Source organism: Trichosurus vulpecula, chromosome 1 (genome assembly GCF_011100635.1).
Source record: "Trichosurus vulpecula isolate mTriVul1 chromosome 1, mTriVul1.pri, whole genome shotgun sequence".
Lineage (NCBI taxonomy): Eukaryota > Metazoa > Chordata > Mammalia > Diprotodontia > Phalangeridae > Trichosurus > Trichosurus vulpecula.
In genome coordinates, this window is record NC_050573.1 from 266,097,535 (window position 1) to 266,119,592 (window position 22,058).

Sequence of the window (22,058 nt, forward strand, 5' to 3'; positions counted from 1 at the left end):
CTTTATCAAAGAACAAAGGTATTACCAGTTTTATATGACTTGGTCTATGACTATCAATATTAACATATGATAACAATGACATACAGCACTATATACATTACAGGTAAATCAATTTTCCATTACCGGAAAATGTCAATTTGCCTTAGCTCTTAGTTCTCCCTCATAATAGGCAATAGAATGAGAACATTACAAGTTACATGAAAACTACATGTTGAATTAATTAGCTTCATACTACTATATTAGTCACATCCTGATAATAATGCCAGGAAATGCAGCAGAAGGATGATACAAAAATAGGTACATACTTACATGCCAGATTTTCTAAGGCTGTGTACACAGCGGGCTCACTGCTAACCTTGTTAGCAGTCTTGCACATCTTTTGTAATCTATAAAAAAATAATGAGTGGGAAATGGTTCATTTGAGATACTGTACAGCTAGTAAACTCAACTGTATTTGCTTGCTTAAGTTAACATTTGTCATTGTCCATAATGGTTATATCATCATATGTAACTAAATAAAACAACTCTTTGAAGGCACAGAGTTTATTTTTTATTTCTTTTTTATCCCTTAATTGCAGTGAATATTTGCTTCACATGTAGTTGGCATTCATCAAGTCCTTGCTTAATTAAATAATTTTGCTTTGGTTTCAAGGTGATTTTACTCATCTCTACATCTAACAAGCTATTCTACACCTGACTTAGTTTTGTTAACAGTTTTTCCTTAAGACAATATTTTATTTTCTTAAACACAAGGTTATAATTTCATAAAAGAGAACTCTGAGACTTCTAAAAATGCATCCTGTTATGTTAGATAATATTAAGTTTGATAATTTCATGGTCATCTACTCCAGCTGCCACCTCACACAGAAATTTCCTCAACAATATCCCTAATAGTAGTCATGCTTGAAACACTGGTGAGAAAGAAAATTCATTACTTCACAAGGCAGTCTTTCTCACTAATGGACCTCTCTAATTGTTAAGACAGTTTTCCCTATATTGAGCCAAAATATGTTCTGCTATAGCTCCCACCCATTGGTCCTAGTTCATCTCTATAGAGCTATAGAGATTAGATATAGCCTGTCTTCCATATGACAGTCATCTAGATATTTGAACACTGCTAACATGACTACTTCTAAGTCTTCTCTAGACTCAATATTACTGTTTCCTTCAATTATTCTTCACATGATTTTAAGCCTCCTCAAAACCTTCTTTTGGATATATTGTAGTTTTTTTAATATGCCTCTTAAAGAAATTACCACAGTAATCTATATCTGATCTGATTAGAACAGGGACCATTACTTCCTATGTTCTAGGCACTATACTTGTTAATACACTATAGGAGTTAATACACTATAGGAGATCCCTTGGATTTTTTTGGCTGCTTCACCATACTGTTCCCATTTTTTGTTGAAATATTATTTTAGGGTTTTAAGAATAGATTTTATTTATATAATTTATTTTAATATTATCTATACATCTCTCTACCCTCTCCCTGAGAGCCTTCCCACAGTTTTCTCTTGTTGAGTTTGATTAATTAAAATCTATAACAATTTTTCATAGAAAGTAGTGCTGATTCAATTCTTGCCTATGTATGATATAATATAATAGGATTGCAGGGCACCAAAAATCATCTAACTCTGCTCCATAGCCTTCACAACACAAACAATGAATCCTCTATTTAAAGAAGACTCAAAAAGACTCTTTTGTGCATAAAAAGGAAACATAACAAATCCCTTAAACTAATGTATGAGAAACCTTGATATCTATGATATCTTGAAATCTATGAGAACCTTGATATAAATCATAAAGTGGGATCAAAAATAAATTGAATATTGCAAGAACATTGCGAGTGAGGTACTGAGAAGGAACACAAGCACTCAAGCATCACAAGTCAGACAGTTTCCTATTCAGAGACATACAAGCATGCAGAACCCCAGCTTTTACTCTCACAGGCAAGTGTGAGTGGAGGTGTAAGCTTATGGTGAAATGACTAACCCAATTGCGAGTACAGATCTCTAAGTTTCTGCTCTTATTTCTAACTGTTGTTGCTGGGCAGATTCACAGGGACCAAGTGGGAGAGAGACTTTAGGAGAAGTCATTCAGTGGGTGCCCCAGACTGTGCAACCCTTTATTGATCATTGGTGCATTGTGACTAGGAAAGTGCTATCCATGCATGTCTGGATTAAAGTTTGCTGAACTGGTTATTATCAGGAAAGCCTTATATTCTTTGTCTCCATGAAGCTGACCAAACCAAATATTGGGTACATAGTAACTTTCTAGTATGTAGGCTGGTCAATCAGTGTCAAATGCTTGTCAGGTAGGACCTAGTAATAGGCCAATCCTCACAAATATATATAGTCATTCTTTTCTATTCACTATCTTTGCTTTCATCAGCATACATGTTTATAGCAGATATTATATGTAGGAAGATGGAGGAGACATATTTTAAATTATATCATTTTAATGTTATATTTGAAAACATCATTGCTTTCTGCAACTTAGGTTTCCAGAGGAACATATTCAATAATTTAAAAAAAAATAAGACTTCATTATCCAGGAGAATTTACAGCCTCTGTATGTATGGTTTTATAAATAAGGGCTACAAAGAGATTTCTTTTTATTTTTCAATTATTATCTTGTGAGGAATTTTTAACTTATAATTCAGATAACATTTTATCATCACATAGATGGAAAATGTTTTCCTGCCAGATATTTTTGAAAGCTGATAACAATCCATTTGGGTCTTGATAAAATCTGGCTTCTTTAAGTTTTGGGTATATTCCCATTTAGAAAATGGTACCACTCAATGTATTTATAATAGGATACAGCACTTAAATCTCATCAGTTGTATAAATAATATCACACAATGTTTAGTCTATTGCTTTTCAAGTGTCAGGAGCATGTGGTTAAAGATCATGTGCATTTATTGGAGAAAGATTACATTTAAAGAAAAAAGTACTTTCAGTCTTACTTACAAGCTGGTATAGTGCAATCCCTAGTATTGTGATACAGTCGATGGAAGTGTTTGCTACATTCAGCTGAAAATGTGACTGGTCCTATTTAACAGTAAAAGAATGTTTATTATAAACAGAGAGCCATTATCCAAACTACTTTGCTAGTACTTATTGACTGGGCTAATGTGGCTGCATAGTTCACAGCCTTGCATTCCCTTAAAAGAGCTTGACCATTCTCCTACGTCCTTATCCCTCCTCTGTAGGAAGAAGCAAATCAGACTTATCATAAACTATTTTTAAAAATCTTCTAACTTTGCTGTCTATTATCCATAGTTCACATAATGGAACCTCTATTTATTTCCAGGAGGCACTCTTTAGTATATTGGGAGGGGAGAGGGCCAAGCATTAAACTAATCCAGAAGTCTGGCAGTAGTGGGTCCTAAACAGAACTGCACATGTTGAGTATTTTCTTTATGTTTGTTTCCTTGGGAATTTCTGTTTATAGAAGACAGTTATATTGTCTAAAACTAAACATTCATACTCTGTTAGGCTTTCATATTAAGAAATAATAAAGCAGCAAGAAAACTTAAGGTGTCTCTAGATGTGCAGTTCTCAAAGTGTGAGCATCTTTCAGGGAGTTTGTGAAGTCAAAACTATTTTCATAGCAATACTAAGATGTTTGAATTTCTAACACCATAAACAAAAGCTCTTTAAGAGGTCTTCAATAATTTTTAAGAGTGATAATGGGTCCTGAGACCAAAAAGTTTGAGAATCACTGCCAAGATTTTCAAACACCCTACTTTCAATACAGTCCACATCTAAACCTATCATTTTTCTTTAAAAAGAACTCAAAAGGAGATAACACATTTGAATCTGCAGCTCAATTGCTGTGCATTGAAAAAGCTTGCTGCTAACCCAAATCACTTGTTCTCTAAGTACAACTCCGATGTCAATTATATTCTCACTTAAGGTTTAAACCAGAACATGGTATAGTGAATAGAATTCTGGTCTTGGAATCAGGAAGAACTACATTCAAATCCCTCCTCAGTCACTACTATCTGTATGGCTTTCTTCTCTGAGTCTCAGGCTTTTTATTTAAAAATAAGAGGTCCAGACTCAACAACTTCTAAAATTCCTTTTGGCTCCAAATTTTTCATTCTATGAGAAGTCTGAAATGTTAGAAAAAAACAAGAGCTATCCTATTATTTTTCCCAATTGATATGTGACATGTGATGCATGATATATGACAATTGAATATCTAATCTATATTACTTTTTTGCTTTCTTAGTTATGACATATCAAAATCCTATAAAGAAATAAAGTTTTTACCTGTAAAATGCTTTATGAACTTCTCCTTTAAGTTCAAATCCCTTGGAAGGATGTCTACAAAGAAAATATATGTTATTTTAATTGTTTTAAGATATTTTAAATACTGAAATAAACATGCAATTATACCATTAATTTTACACAAAAAAAGCTTCTATCCACTGAGCATATGTACCAGCAGAAATTTATTCCCACAGTTAAGACTTTTATAGTGGGATATAAATCCAAGTGTACACAAGCTCATTGAAACTGTTACTGTTGTGTTCTTAGCCTTGTGTCCAGAGAATATGAAAATGCTTATTTTATAAATATAAACATCTTAACAACATAGCTATAATACAGAATTTGAGTCATCTTTTAGATTTTAATTTGAGAGTGGTAATTTGCACAAAAAGGTCTCAGCACGTTGTAGATAGAAGGCTGACTGTGAAGTCAGGTTTGTGTTCTGCCTCTGACATACACTAGTTCTCTGTGACCATAGAGAAGTCATACCTCAGTAGCATACAAGTGACTCTCTAAAACTATAAATTACATATGTGCAGCATTGATAGAAGGAGACTTTGTACTCAGTGATGCTTAAAATTTATGAAACCACAGGTCTGGAGAAAAAGAATATCATTTTACTGGACTGGAAATCAGAAAGCTAGAGTTCTATTTCTGGATCTGCGCAGATGTACCATAATATTTCTGCCTATCTCAAAAGCAAACATTATAAAACTCTTTAAGCTCCTTGGAGACAAACATATACATATACACACACAGAGTCACATAAAAATTTAAATTATTCCAATTATGGTTATTCTTAGAATAGGAAGATCTAAGTTCAAGCCCCGCCTCTGACCCATACTAGCAGAGTGCTATTGGGAAAGTGATTTAACTTCTCAGTATTTTGTTCAAGTCTCAAGGTTCTAAGTTGCAGAGGCGATGACTTGCATTAGTAGAGGAAGATTCTTCACCTGGGAATTCCCTATACAAATGAAAACATAGGTATGATCTTCATCCCTATTCCTATCCCTATCCTTATCCCTATCCCTATCCCCTTCCCTATCCCCTGGTACAGTATGATTGAGAGAAATGATTATTAATAACCAATTATGGGGGAGAGCTAGGCTTTTTCCTGTCCTATTTCTTGTTCAAAGTCCAGTCTTTGAAGGATATTACTGATGTCTGCCAAAAGTATACCCACCTAGACCATCTTATCTAGGTGAACTCCTGCCCATTATGTTTTACTCAGGTTTGAGTGGGGATAAGTTCTTTGATTAGATTGCCCAAAGCTGGGCAATTTAGAAGTAAATGACATAATCAAAGTTCCAGTCCCCCAGCCCATCATTGGAGTGGATGCACCTCTCATTGTAATACTCATCCTCTCATTAATTGTTAACCAAGCAGAGTTAATTGCCACCCTCAGGAACAACTAGTCTTCCAAGGGCATATAAACTATGAACCCACCACCATGAGTCATCTTTGGTCCAAGAGAGAGAAGGCCAAGTGACTTTTATTTTTAAAAAATGCTAACATTATTAATAAAATGACTAATTACCTAGAAATTATGTCTCCTGAACTTTTTAAAACATCATACCATGCAGTTCTTCAATGAGCTCAATTGGATGTGCACTAGGGTCAGTGGGAAGACAGCACTTTCCTTCCTTAAAAGCAAATGAGTATCATTCCAACAAGCCCTAGCTTTGGCTGCTACGCACAGTCAAGTGGCATGATGAATGAAGGGCTGGATTTAAAATCAGATACACCCGAGTTTGAATCCTACCTCAAAAACAATATCCACAATATCTATATGACCCTCATCAAGTCACTTATCCTCTCTCTTCCTCGGTTTCCTCATCTGGAAAAGGGCGATGAAATAGCACCTATATCAGAGGGTTGTTGTGAGGATCCATCATAGATAACACTTGTAAGGAGCTTTCAAACTTTAAAGTGCTATGCAAATGCTAGCTTTAATTAGTCACTTCTGCCACCAACATCTAAGGCTTTAGGAGAATCTTTTCTTTAGGACTATCTCAGACCCAGGGTAGTCAGGCTACTATGTAGTTTTCTCTCATTGCCTCCTTATATGCTTATTCCAACGATTACTATAATGATGATGAAAGTAGCTTACATTTATATAGCACTCTTAAGATATTAAAAGGACATTCTTCACAATGCTGTGTGGAAGGTCGTGCAAGTATTATTCCCATTTTACAGATAAGAAAACAAAGATTCTTAGAAATTAAGTGACTTTCCCATGGTTACCTACATAGTACAGATCAAAGGTACAACTTTGTCTTGATTTAAAATCTAGAACTCTTTACACTATATACCATTCTATTACAATTTTATTATAAAATTACTTCCAGCTACATACAAAAGAGGTATCCATAATATACATGTAATAAGGAGGAGGATATTTATTACCCATATTCCACAGGTTATTCTGGGCCACCATTCAGCATTACCCTACCTGGGAAGGTCAATGCTATCTGGACTTATGCACAAACAGAGGAGGGAATTCTTTCACCCAGAAGCTATGCACATCCTGAAGGCCAGTAAATGATATTCTCCTTTGGTATAAGGGAGACTGGAGGCATCTACTCAATGTAGACAACTTGGTACCAACCAGCCAGCACTCCTTCATAAAGCAGGTACAGGCTTAACTAAAGGGAAATAACATAGACCTTAACTCTATTCCATTAATGGTCCAACTAGCAACTGGCAGCTTCACAATATATGCAAGCAAGAATTAGGTTGTCATAATAATTAGTAATAAAAATGTATTTTCTTTATGTGAATCTGCTAGTGTTCTCCCATACAACCACGAATTTATTCACTAATGTTAACTGTTCCTTCATAATTCAGAAAGCACTGACAAATATACACTATGCTACCATACATAGCAAATTGGTCTCTGTGGTGTCAATATTCTGTGTGATATTTGGCAAGGTAACTAGAGTGATCCTTTCTGGGAAGCAAGCCAGCTGAATGCAGTAGGAGATTTTATAAATACTTTTAATGGCTAAAAGCAATTTGAAAATGTTGTTTGTTCTATAGAAATAAATGTGCCCCTCCAACAATTTAATTATCTTTTCCTATAACATGATTTAAAAAATTATGTGTGCTGCCTTTGATGCAGATATCCCATGTTCATTCCATCCCCCAAGGATATATGTATGTATGGATATGTATGGACATATGGATATATGTTTATGTGTTTATGTGTGTATATACGAATATGTATCTATACACATCTATATGTACAAATATACACACATCTATACACACACATACAAGCATATATATGTGTATACACACGTGTGTGTATGTATAGCTCAATATACAACAAACATTGTTATGGCAGCACTTTTTGTAATAGCATAATTGGAAACAAGCTAAAAGCCCATCCCTGGCAAATAACAAACTATGCTATGTAGATTTAACAGAATATTATTATTCCACAAGATAAAATAACTAGGAAGACTACCGAGAAGCATGGGAAGACTTAGATGAACTTAGTCAAAGTGAAATAAGCATAAAAAAGAAAACAATATATACAATGACTACAGTAAGGCAAATTCTAAAAAGTTCAAAAACAATAGAATCTGAATGTTATATAATTATAATGATGTAGCTTGACCCTGAAAAGAGATAAGAGAATGCAACTCCAACCCTTCTTTGTAGAAGTGGGCAGCTATGAGTATGGAACACCGGCTATATAGTGTTAGATATTGTTAACTGCTAGACTTTTTTCTTCTTCTTTCTATATTCTTTGTTTAAAAGGAATAGACAAAGGGTGGGGAAGGAGATAAGGACAAACTAGAAGAGGAGATGATGTAAAAAAATGATAACAATAGAAATATGTTTTAAAGTTGCAGGCTCAAAATTCACCAAGAAAGGAATTGTTACCCTTATTTTAATTAGTAATTTTATTATGATTAATTTAAATAATAAGAGAGCTTAGATGTAGGTTTTAAGTACTATAATAAATAAATTTTTGTTACTTAATGATTAAGTAAGTAGTCTTTGATCAGTAAAACACAAATTCACCATTTGGTAGCCAAAGTAGTATGTAAAGCATGACTTTTGTGGTGGTTTTTTCTGATAGAAAATATTTGCTTCTCTGGATGCTGCTAGATAAGATAATGTTATAAAATGATTTTATAGGTTAAATTTTCCCAAAAATATTAAAATAAAATCTCAAAGAAAGTATAAATGAATCAACCTCTTAAAAATTTCCTCTTGGGTTGAATTAATAGGAATATACTATCCCAAACAAGGTAGGCAACATTGCATACTGCTCTGATCAGACTACAACTGAAATACTTTGCTTGACTCTTGGCCACTATATATCAGGAGAAACATTAACCAACTGGGATGTAGACAGAGGGAGCTAAAAGTATTCAATGAATATCACTTGATAGATATGGGGATGTTTTTAGCCTGGAAATGAAAGAATTTAGGAGGTACCTACCTGGTACTAGACAATTAGAACTATCTAATAATGGAATAGTTTGATCTGGTTGGTAGTGATTTTTCTCTTACTAGACAAAGGCTTCAGGTAAAAGACTGGAATCACAGAGCGATCTCTGTGGGGGAGTCATTAGGGTAGGGCATGTTTCTTTGCTTTTTTTGTAATCTAAGGGCCCAACAAAGTTCCCTGTACAAAGCAGATACTTATTGAATTTGTGAAACGGATTTCACTTTTTCTGCTTGGTTCTCAAATATAAACTTTTAAAATGGATGGGAGTCAGGGGGAGACAGATTTTGGATCAACATGAGTAAAAACTTCATAACAACTAGAACTCAATAGAATAGTTTGTTCCAGTTGGTTGGTGGGTTTTCTGTTACTATTCTAGCTTTAATGAAAAGCTAGATTATCACTTGTTGGGGTAGTCATTAGTTGGGTGGACTAGATGCCGTCTTAGGTCCCTTATAATATAGTAGTTATATGAATCTATGAAGCAGCAGCCAGCATCTTAGGCCAACTGTTTAAATAGTCCTTTGGGTCTAAGACAGATGGGTATTTAAGAAGATGTGCACATTTTAAATCTTCTTTCTCCTCATCTCCTATTTTCTAAACTTTTCTTAAGACCTACTGGTTCTGTTTTGGCAGTATTGGTCACATCTCCCTTTCTCTTCACTTGAATAGCTCTAGTTCCAATTTGGGCTTATTGTATGGTCTGCCTAACTGATTTTGCCTACAGTCTTTACCCTCTCCAATTCATCCTTTACATAGCTACCAAAATTATCTTTCTAATATAAAAATCACTTACTGGCTCAAAAGTCTTGAGAGACTCTCCACTGTCTAGAAAAATTCCTTAACCTGGCTTTTAAAATCCTTTCTGATAAGGTTTCAGTCTGCCTGTCCATTCTTATTTCACTCTTATTGTCACCATGTTATAATAAAACTAGACTGCTGGCCCTTTCTCATTTTTTTACCACATTTAATCACCATAAGCCATCTCTCTCTCCTAACTTCCACCCATGCCTGAATTACATTCCCTTCACATCTCCACCTGTTGAAATTCTTTTGCCAACTTAGATGTTACCTCCTCCATGAAGTATGATTTCTAAGACATGCAGAGTCCAAACTATTTTTAGAAGAGTACACTGGTTTTATAGAATGTGCATTTGGAATGTACAGTATCTGTAACATTTCAATGCTATTCAACCACTTAAGTATTAAGAAGGCTGTGTTTAAATATTTGTAAATCATTTTAGTTAGATCATATATAGTCATGTTGAATCATATTCTGCATAGAACTAGTCATTGAAGACTTTCAGAATGATGTAGCATCACATTTTGCCTTTTCATCACATACATTAAAGTAGAAATACCCAAAATGTCCCCCAAAGCCTCACAAGGAAGTTCACTAAAGAACAAAGTATTTGTAATGAGCTTATGTAGCAAACTAAAGGAATTCTCACTCAAAAGTAGTCAAGTTGACTTTTCAAAATATTTTCCGCTGTTTCTGAAAAACATGGTAGGGAAGATTTTGTTCCAAATTATATTTTTTAAGTTTAACTCCTTCTATTTGAAGATCAGTTTTGTTAAATTGTTTTTATTCACTTATTTTAATGCAAGATTGGCATTTTCAAAAATAAGGATAGAAACTGGACTTGTTCTTCCATTGGTACAAGTAGTTTCCACGCGAGAAAACACCCTGTACTAATGTAGGCCATCACCTTCCACAATACAATAAACATTTACTAAGTACTCACTGTGTGCTGAGTACTGTGTTAAGTGCTTTTCTGAAACTTAATCTTAGAGAGCTGAATGGAATACCAAGAAGTTAGCCTTTTCCTGGTTTACCCAGCTAGCATGTGTGAGAGGTAGATGAACATGGGTCTTCCTGGACTTGAGGTCAGCTCTCTATCCACTATGCCATGCTGCCAGTACCTTATATCCATAGCCGGATACTCCATGACAGCAGTTAAGGGGGGGGGGGGGCCGGGAAACAGTATTGCTCTTCTCAGGTTTTTTTAATGGCATTTTTAGGTAAGGGCTGAATGATTACTGTGATCATTTTCTTCATGAAAATACCAGATTCCATGAGAAAGCAACAAGATAATAGATTAATAGTAAATAATCCCCTTGTCAAATTATGCTCATATGCAGCAAAGAAATAGCAGATGTGCAGTCTAAGTGCTAATACTGGTACTTAGGAAATGTAAGACCTAAAGGAAGGACTACAACACATTGGGTAGATTATTTAGGAACTATGGTTGAAGATGGACAAAAACTGCATGAGAAAGGAAGACATGGGCAGGTTATGAAATATACCTAGGGAAAAAAGTACACATTTTGATAACATCATAGCTCCATTTAAACTGAAAAAAAAGCGAAAATTTGCCAGCAGCTAAAACTTTCCTGCTTCAAGGACTTCTGCTGTATTTGTAGTCCATACACTTTTATTAAGCACCTCCTATTTGCCAAGCACTGTACTAAATGCTGGGACACAAAGAAAGGCCCTAGAAAATGTAGTTCTCTCTCCTTCCATCAATTTAGTCCCACTAAAGCTAATCTTCTTGTTTCCCTTCAAGGACTATTAATTTTCCTGCCAAAGCTCCCCAAACTTAAAGCATTCACTATGGCAATCATGACTGGAATGTCCCCTATTCTGATACTCTAATTTGGTTTTTCCATTTTATAAATGTTATTTAATAAAATAATGAATTAGCATGTAATACTTTTAATTTCTGGTACATAAAATTTTAAAAGATAAATTAGTTACATTGCGTTGTAGCATTCCCTCTCTCTCTGTCTCTGTCTCTCTGTCTCTCTCCTTACATACATACGTATGTAAACATTTTTGTTTGTGATATTTATATGTTGTCTTTAGTTTGTCTTAAATAATTAAGAATATAACTAAATAGAAATCACTTCTATAAGTATAACCTTTTATTCTGTGATTGGTATCATGTATTTTGAGGGTTATGGAAGTCATAGTATCAGATGATTTATCATAACATCAGAAAAGCATGAAAAGATTATGAGGACACAAATTACTACTAGATTATCTGAAATGGTAGACACAGATAACATCATAGATAAGAGAGTCTCAAAGTTTAAATGGCTCCCTAGGTAGTTATCAATGAAAATCAATACATTTGTCTAGAATCATTTATTTAGCACCTAATATGTACTAGTTATTGTGTAACAATTGTTATTGTATAACAATCCATACTCTCAAGAATATTTGCATCCTAATGGAAGAGATAATAAATACACATATAAGTATATACAGAATATAAAGAACAAACGCAATGTAGTTTGGGAAACAGGGCACTAGAAGTTGTGGGGATCAGGAAAAACTTTATGTAGAAGTCACTGTTTGAGGTTTGTGTTAAAAGAGAATCAGTAATTTTTCAGGCAAAACTGAGATGAGAGTGTATGGGGGAAAGTCAGTTCGGAAGCACTGAGACAGGAGATGGACTGTGGTATATAAAGAACAGAGAGAAAGCTAGTTCTGATAGTTAATGGAGTGGGGAGGGTAATAAAGAATGAGGTTAGAAAGATAATCTGGGGCCATGTTTTGAAGGGCTTGAAAAACTAAAAAATGTGAGTTTATATCTTAACCTACACACAATAAGAAAGCTACTAGAGTTTGTTGAATAGGTGAAAGACATGGCCAGATTTGAGCATAAGAAAACTTATTTTGGCAGTGTGGAAGATGGATTGGATTGGGAAAAGATAAGCTAGAGAGAATGATTTAGAGATTGGTTTAATAACCTAAGAAAGAGCTGATGAAGGCCTGAACTAAGGTTGTGGCTGTGTGAGTTGACAGAAGTGGTTAGATGTGAAAGATATTTGAAGCTAACATCAAAAACTGATTGAATACATGGGGTGAAAAGGAGTGAAGCTTCAAGGATCACTCCAAAGTTATAAACATAGTTGAGTGGGAAAATGATGATGCTTTTGACAAAAACAGAAATGTTTAAAAGTGGAGTGGATTTAGGTAAGGTTAATGTGCATGTTGAGTTTGACGTATCTCTGGGACACCTAATGTGAAATGTTCAATAAGTAATTGTTGATGCAATGCTGAAGCTTGAGAGACTGGCCCTCAATATAAAGATCTGTAAGTCAAATATAAAGAGGTAATAGTCTTGCCTTTGGAATGAAATTGGGCAGAAGTTCTATATTATATATCAAAATCAGAACCATAACAGAAGTTACAAGCATACTGGGAATCTGTTCTTCTAATTGTATTTGGAATATTGTATCTGCCTACTAGTTACTTTTCCAAAGTAAAGGTCATCATAGAAACAGTCCTCTTTATCACAATACACATAAGAGCATATTCTAGCATACATAAATAAACTAGTCAATCTACAAATTGCAAATTACAAATGAGATTCCTGCAAATTATATTAAAGAACTGTATTTTGAATGAGGAGCAGAACACTACTCGCAAAAATACTATTTTACCAATTAAAATATTCATTAAATATAGAGTACTATTACTAAGAAAATAGTTATTTTATACCAACTATTCTTACTATAGCACCTTATTAAGTACCCCTTTCTAAACACTAAGTCTGAGTGACTAATCAATATCAATAAAAAGTGATGTGGGGAAACATACTGTTGGAATTTTATAAGATTTATCACATTAAAAAATGTATCCCTAAACCCTCAGGGTTTCCACTGAAATCTGAGGGGAGATGTAGCCATCTTTCCTTTAGGGATCCAACTTGCTAATAGAAATGGAGGTTTGGGACATAGCCTCAGAGATTTCTAAATTCTCATATTTAATTTAAAATTTACTGGTAAATATTACATATCAATCTCAGTTGAATACACTAATATATTCCACTCCTTAAGGACTATAAGACATTGAAAGAAACAACAGTAGAAGGTAAACCTACTTTTTTTTGCCAAAATGCATTTCTGAAAATTATATCATAAAACAAATGGTTGTAAATAGAGTCATATTTTCCTGTGGGACAATGTTATAAATGTGGAACAAAGGTGTAATATGCTCAAAGGGTACTGAATTTGGAGAATAGGAGCTAGGTTGAAAGCCCAGCTCAGCAACCTTACTAGATGAGTGAATGGGGGTGGGTAAGTCACTTATCCTTTCTAGGCTTCAATTTCCTCATCTATAAAATGAGGGTATTATGCTAAACTTTTCTCAGTTCTAAACTTATGATTCTACAAACCTATTTTTACCAAGAATTTTACATAAAATTAGTCATAGCGAAGGACCAAAAATGTCATTATTATGACATAATGAGATATAAAAAATGACTATAGATATACTGACTGTAGATGAATACCAGAGAATTATTTAAAATAGTAAGATTATGCTCCAAGTTCATTAAGATATGGATAAATTTGCTTGTATGTATATGTATATACATATGCATACACACACAGGGCCTCAATCTACATTCTCAAATACAATTCAATTGCTTCATAATTTTTGTCTTAAACAAATGTTAATTATGATAATTATTAATTAAACATTTAATTTACATTAATTTTGCTTATTGCCTTATAATTTTAAAAAACTTTTTAAGGGACACTTCGGATGCCCATGATGTCTTTCAAAAGTTGTACAATATGAAGTTGATGCCTATACATATACATATATATATATATATATACAGAGAGAGAGAGAGAGAGAGAGAGAGAATAGAGTGATTCTGTAATACCATGGTTACAAGGCTGGCCTTGGAGGCTCAAAACTTGGATTCAAATCCTGCCACTGATACATACTAGCTTATGGCCCTAGTTCAAGTCTATATTACTTAATTTCTTGGCATGCCAGGCAACTTTTTAAAATTGTAAGTTGACTCGTTATCTAGCTTCATTGGTGGATGGGCTTTCCACACCAGGAGTTCCCTACATTCATGACATCATAGACCTAGAATACTGAACAAATAAAAAGTATCCATAATAAGTATTCAAAAGTATCCACCTTAGAGTAGACCTTAGAATCACCTTAGAATCTTAGAACTAACTTCAAGAATGAGATGTTTAAGAACTGTTTATTGACAATGGTAGTATTTTTCCTGTTGAAGGGCTGTTTATTTTTTGTTTTGTCTTTTTTTTAATTTAAACTTAAACACCAAATAAAATGGGCATTTTCATATATGAAGTAGAAAATAAAAAAGAGTATTGTACATGAATCTCCAACTCTTTATTGTGTACAGCTTGCTTTTCTTTTTAAAGGTATAATCAATTCAACATATAACTTTCAAAGTTCATCAGCTTGTCTGTGTTTTCTTCTGGACTTTTTGAAAAGCTTTTAAAAAATGAAAGCTAACCCATCATGACTCCCTTTCATATTTTACAAATCACTTCATTGCATTCAATGCTACAAGGATAACAGTTCAATATTAAGCTGCAGGGTGGCTTTTTTTAAAAATAATGTTGTTACTCTTTCTAATTCTTCTATGACCCAGCCAATTCTAAATCTGCAGTTCTCTCTCTGGCCTGCAGAAGAACATTTGGACACACCCCATACATTCCCTTCAGAAGATGATCTGCCCTATAACTCTCAAAGAAACCTAAGCCCAAAACCCTTCCATCCTTTTCCCAACTGTTTTGTATTCTTTCCTACAAAATAAAATTCAGATAGCTTTTAAAATACCAAAATTGTCTTTTGTAACATAGCTAGGAACAGAATGATCCAAATGAATAATATGACGTGCAGTTAAGACAAATTATTTGTTCTACAAATACCTATTTGATAAATATATTTGTTTGCAACCACAAAAAACCCTCTCACCATCTCAGTACTTCATACTTCTTTGACATGTTGTCTAAAAGAGTTCATTGGAAGCCGTAAAATAGCTATTTCTAAGAAGAAACTTAAAATGGACTTCAAAACATGTCTAACAAGATTGTAGTTCTTAGCTGTTCTGTGTAGCCATCTTTAGCCATCTGATGAAGCTTATGAGCCCCTCTTCAGAGCATTTTTAAATAAAGAAAATATATGAGATTACAAATGAGTCAGTTATGCTGAAACACAATTTATCAAAATTAAAAACAAGAAACAAATTCACAGACCACAAGTTAAGAACCCTACACTACAGAATTGCTAATACAAACATAAAAGTGTACTGACTATGGTGTCAATAGTCTTCTGCAGAAAGAGCAGAATAATTGGGTAAAAGTAGTGAGAAATGCAACATATAAAATCAAATAAATGGATCAGTGAAATGCTAAGTGACAAAAATTGAGGACTTCCTACATGAAACAATTGGGGGGATACTTTAATTTTTAAAATCTAATTTATAGAATATTTTTTAAAAACCTGGTTATTTTCTAGTTTTTATAATACACTAAACTAAATTTTAACAAAATACTGGATTACCAAGTAGAAATTCTATTTTAATGAAAAGATGCTTAAAGTATAGTAAGCATGTTGCTTGAGTCCAAATGCACAGCAAAACATGTGCAGCTGGCTTAGGAGGAATATAAAACTGGGCAGAGATGTGAGACAATCCTTCATTCACCAACATCTTGTGGTCTTTTGTGAAAACATTTTCATCAAAACATCAAGACATTCTGGCACGTCTCCATCTATTCCCCCTTATTATCCAACCCTATGATGGTACCATCCATTCCTTTTATTACCTAACTTTATGCTAACTGCTCAGATTATTTCAAAAATATACAAGAGATTGAAATAATTCTGATTAAATTGCATTTAGAGAATATGCTTAATTTGATTAAGGTTTTAAAAGATGATACATTTTCATGTATGCTAAACATAATAGGAAATTTCTTAGAAAATGTATTCTGTATATACATACATATATGTGTGTATATACATATATGTACATATACATGTATGTGCATATATATTAATTGTTTATGGAATTATAAGATTCTGCATATATATTAATTGATCATGGAATTATAAGGTGCTAATGAATACCTGTATATATGCCAAAATATACTAGCATTTTGCTAATTCACTTTTCTAACTCTCTTCACAACTATCATAGGTTTGTGAGGAGAAAAATAAATTTTGACTTCTTCATTTCTCCCTATAGCAACCAAGCAATCATTTTCAGTGCCTTCTCTTCCACCTCTCCCTACAAAAGCTGTAAGATCTAAAATTCTGAGGAATGATCCCCATTTCTCCAGCTGTATTTTAGCAATAGAATTAAGTCAGAATATGGATATGAAAAGGGCTTCATGGCAGAGGCTAGAGAGCCAGAATCAGGTTCAGAAGACCTGGATTCAGGTTTTGTTTCTGAAGTATACTGACTGCATAACCCTGAGCAAGTAAGTCACTTACCCTCTAAGGGTCCCTATCATTTTTCTAAAACTTTAAATTGCAGAACAGTTTTAGATACTCATTGGTAGAGGGAATTTTATCACCTGAAAGTCTCTATAACAACAAAATTCTTGATCCAGAACCCACCTCCCACCCCAAAAATCATATTGGTTTACACAACAGATCAATGATAAAGGAAGAATGGCCTCTCAATTCATCGGATAAAAATGTACTCTCACAGAATAACAGAACTAGAAAGCTGAAAGGGACTAATCTCCATTATAACATATCTAGAAGTGGTTGTCCAGTCTCCACCTAAAGACCTCCAAGTATGGGGAACCCACCTCTTGATAGAGCCCATGGCACTTCTGGAAAACTCTAAATGCTAGGGAGTTGACATCAAGCCTAAATTGCCTTTTTTGTTGCAATTTCCATTCATTTCTCCTGTTTCTACTGTCTGGTCTCAAACGGGACAAATTTAATCCCTTTCCCACATGACAGCCTTTTAGATGCTTGAAGACAGTTATGCTGTCCCCCTGGGACTTTCTTTTCTCCAAGCCAAACATGCTCAGTTCTTTCAACCAGTTTTCATATAACAGGATCTCCAGGTCCTTCATCATCTTGGTTGCCTTTCTTAGAGATACTTAGAGATACAGTTTTTCAATGTCCTTCTTAAACAATATTCCGAAAAAGGTTTGATGAGGGAAGCCCTTTTCATGTTCATTTTCTGAGGGACAAGTACAACGGGATTTTGCCTTCACATTCCTGAAAGCTCTAATTCTTTTTAAAGCTACCCAAGATCAAATTAGTTCTTTTAGATGCCACATTATACTGATTCACATTGAAATTGCCCTTTAACCTCCCCCCCCCCAATTTCCTTTATAGGACACGTGCTTTCTACTCAGGCTTTCTCTATCTTATACATGTGAAGTTGAATTTTTTGTACCTAATTGTTAAGACTTATATTTATCCCTAATAAATTTCATTTTATTTAACTCAGTCCAATGCTATACAGCAGCCTAACAAGACCCTTTTGGATCCTAAGAACAATAGATTACAATGCAATGTTCCATCACTGTGGACAAACACACATAGTTCTTTGTATTTTGTTTTATGTATTTATTTTGGAAGTAATCAGCATTAAGTGACTTGCCCAGGGTCACACAGCTAGTAAGGGTCTGAGGCTAGATTTGAACTTCATTCCTCTTGTCTCCAGGGCTGGTGCTCTATCCACTGTACCACCTAGCAATATGAAATAATTTCAAGAGGAAGAGAGTCTCCATAGAACCTGTGCTATCTTAGAAGAAAGCTAAGATAGAAGATAGGGGATAAGATAGGGCAGAGAAAAGAAGGAATCTTATTACATACATACATACATACATCTGTATAAAAACACATAACCACATGGAGATGGAATGTGTGTGGTGAACTGCTGATGGACCAATTTGATTGAACTAAAGAGTGTTCATCGGGGAGTAATATAAAATAAAACTGGAAAAGAAAATGGGACTTGGATTGTGAAGAAGCAGTAGGGAGCCAATGAATATTTTTTTAGCAGGGCAGTGAAATACTTAAGATTTATGTCTTAGAAATTTATTTATAGCATTTATAGCATCTGTGTGGAAGGTAGCCTGGAAAAGGGGGGAAACAAACATCTATACATCCCATGTAGAAAATTTTCTTTCTTTGCCACAATTTGGATTGAATAGTTGAGCTAACTATGTATTAAAAAGTCAGTTGATATGAATGAAACACTTCTAGCACCATAATTTTGGTCTACCTCAAACTTGTACAATACCTATTACTAAAAAGGAAAAGGTCCTGTGACAGACCTCTGATTCCACTGTCCTAGATTCTCTCTATTTTCAAAATGTGAAAAATGAGGTAGAGGGGCCTGAATATATGTGGTATGCCCCAGGAAGTTAGGGTCTGGCAGGAATCTTGAGTTTCCATTCCTCTGCTTAATTCCTGGTAGAGAGAGCATTATGTCAGGAGGCCTACTATAGACAGGACACAGCAACAAGGAATCATTTTGTTTATTTTATGGGGCAAGATTGATGGCTTTAAGGAACTGCCCTGAGGAAGAGGTAGTCTGCCTGGAGATATTGGGTCTAAGGGGAAACTACTATACTTTCTTTACAATCTGGGCTTGTGATTACGTTACTTAGCCTTTCAAGGGTGGGCTTCTAAAAGTTAGGAAGACAGCAGGGAATATCATTGCTTTGGGCTTTACATAGGACACTTCAAGGAGTGTAATACAAAATGTGCTGGACTGGCAGCCAAAAGCTGGGTTCAAATCCTTGCTCTGTTACTTAAGGTTAGGGATCATGGATTTAGAGCTAGAAGAGACTTTGAGTCCAATCCCTTCATTTTACATCAGGAACATATGAAGAAGCAGCTAAGAGGTGAAGTGGATAGAGTGCCAGGCCTGGAATAAGGAAGATTCATCTTCCTGAATTCAAATCTGGCTTCTGACACTTCCTAGCTGTGTGACCCTGGACAAGTCCCATAACCCCCTTTGCCTCAGTTCATCAACAATAAAATCAATTGCAGAAGGAAAGGGCAAACCATTCCAGTATCTTTGTCAAGAAAACCCCAAATGGGGGTCACAAAGAGTGGGACACTACAGAAAAATGACTAAACCATAACAAAAACAGAGAGGTGGTGAACTTCCTATGGGCATGCAAACAGTAAGCAACAGAGGCAGTGCCTAAATAACCTCTAAGGTCCCTCCAGTTTTAAATTGATAATCATATGACTCTGCACTGATAGAAAAAAAAATCAGTAGCAACAATGTAACATTAACGGCCAATGAACAAACAAAGATGAAAAACTAGAAAGTTAACAACCACCTCTTCAAAGTCTTTATTTCTTCAAGTTTCTCAGGTCATTTTGCTAGCTTGACATAGCAGTAGCATAGTGGAAAGGGCACTGGCCTTAGAATCAGAAGATCTGAATTCTAGTTCTGGTTCAGCCATGTAACCACCAAGAAGTTATTTGACTGTCCTTGGTTTCTTCAGCCGTAAAACTATATCCTCAGTATTTGGTCACTGGCTGAAGAGGTGGGGGGGGGGGGGGGGAGAGGAAAATAATAGCTTCTCCCAAGTGTTCAGGGACCCAGGGGATAATATATGTGGACATGCTTTGTGATACATATGTAAATACCATCTCCTCTTTCCTCTATAATTTCATAGACCTTCCATCTAATTTCTGTCCTTTTCATTCTAGCCACTTATCTTCAGCCTTCTCTCACTCACTTCCTTCTCTAACCATTTTCTCCGTTACCAGTCTTTTCTCCCCTCTCACTATCCACCTCCTGGCAACTTGCACCCCAAAGTAGTTTGGGGGATTCTGTCTCTTTCAAGACCAGTCTATATTTTAAAAGACCTAGAGAAACTGATTAGCTGATGGAAATTTAGATCATAGGAAAATGGATTTCAAGCTACAAGGGATCTTAGAGACCCAGAGAGCTTTTAGACTTGCCCAAGGTCACACTGTTTATAAATAGCAGGACCCTATTTCGAACACAGATCCTCTAGCTCCAAATCCAGCTCTAAATAATTTAGATTTATATAGTGCTTACTCTCAATCCATCAGTCTTTGAACTCTAACTCTCTGTCTTTAATAATAACGGAAATCCACGTGTGTGGCCAGCTGGAAAGAAATGTTAACCTCTCACTGTTTGTCCTCAAATGAAGCCAGAGCCCAAATTCGTGCAGAAGAGTTTAATGTAGCTCCTTTCCGTGACTGCAATTTCTATTCGCCTTAGAATAATTTACTCCCTTCCTCCCTCCTTGCATCCCCGAACATACCCTTCCCCTCCCTTCTCTTCTCAAAGTCCCCGGACCAAAGTACCAATCCCAGGGGTAGGCTTTAGAATGGAAAGTTTCAGGGAGAGTGGAAATTTTATGTTTTCGCTTTTCACAATGAGACTGAGATTTCTGGAGTGAGATGGAAGGCTCTCTCAAGCCCTAGTCATTTCCAACCTCCAAAGCTGGATGCAGGTCACGTACGCCAAGCAGATAGCGAAGGAAGATGCAGGTCTTGGAATTGGCTCTTACCTGCACTTCTGGGTACGCTGAAGATCCAGGAGCGGGCTGGTTCAGTGGAGGAGGAGACAGAGAAGAGCAGTGCGCGGTCGTGGTCCCTCTGGGGTTCGGAGACTGAAGAGGGGGAAGAGGAGGTGGCGGCATACACCACGCGCTCCGGCTGGCTAGAGGAGCGCACCCTGCCCGCGCTACTGGAAGATACGGGCGGTGGAAAGAGATGGAAAAGCTTCTCTTTATCGCCCTGAGCCCCTGCTTCCCTGCGACCCCGGGGGCTTCCTTGGCACTCTTGGGAGGCCAAAGTGAGAATTAAGAGGAAGAGGGTCGGCAGCTTGGCGCACTCGCTAACTGCCTGCATCTTCTGTGTGTCTGAAGAGAGAGAAGTAAGGAGAAAAAAAGAAAGAAAACAGCAACATTTAGATCCTGACGGTGTCATGCCCAGCACGTGTCTGGGACTAATTCCTAACCTGGACTGGGAAGGAAGAGACTCAAATGCCTAGGGAAAGAAACTCGGTCGGAGGGCAAGCGGTAAAAATAAAAATAAAAATAAAGCAAGTGAAGGTCTTGTTTAGGACTGAAAAGTAGTCCTTCTGCAACCTTTCTTATCTCTGGCCCGGGCACCCTAAGTTTAGCCTTTCTGAGCCCTTCCCGCCCCTCCCCCCGCCCCCACCCGTAGGGGAGGGCAGTGGCATTGCTGGGCTGTGTCGGACCCTCACCGGTCCATCAGCCCCTGCCTCAGTCCTTGCGGTTCAAATTCCCGAAACGCTGTGCATTGGGAAGCGGGCAGCAGCCCAAGAGGCGCTCAAGAAGATGGAGAACTTTTCCAGAGGTGGGCGGGAGGAGAGGGGAAAAGGAGAGGAGAGAGGAAAAGATGGGTTTAGCCCGATTGCCCAGGAAGCTATGTATGATCTGACACGAATCAACTTCAGAACCTCAAGAAAAGAAGGCTCTCATGGGCAATTTGTGAAGTTCTAGCCATTCACCAGCTACCCAGTGCCACTCAGGCG

General features: G+C 35.9%; 1 protein-coding gene across 1 annotated transcript; it reads right to left on the minus strand.

Moving 5' to 3' along the window:
- Positions 1-321: 321 nt before the first annotated feature.
- Positions 322-21,409, minus strand: ALKAL1 (ALK and LTK ligand 1). The gene is made up of 4 exons (XM_036753420.1): positions 21,067-21,409; positions 4,284-4,337; positions 2,976-3,056; positions 322-386 (listed from the first exon to the last, which is right to left on the minus strand). Exons 1-4 carry the CDS (start codon positions 21,407-21,409, stop codon positions 322-324), a joined length of 543 nt encoding a protein of 180 aa, XP_036609315.1.
- Positions 21,410-22,058: the final 649 nt, after the last annotated feature.

Coding starts and splice junctions, on each gene's coding strand:
- ALKAL1 (XM_036753420.1), bottom strand. CDS start 21,409: ATGCAGGCAGTTAGCGAGTGCGCCAAGCTGCCGACCCTCTTCCTCTTA. Junction 3,057..4,283: donor GTTCATAAAGCATTTTACAG/GTAAAAACTTTA, acceptor ACTGTTAAATAG/GACCAGTCACATTTTCAGCT. Junction 387..2,975: donor GGATTGCACTATACCAGCTT/GTAAGTAAGACT, acceptor ATTTTTTTATAG/ATTACAAAAGATGTGCAAGA.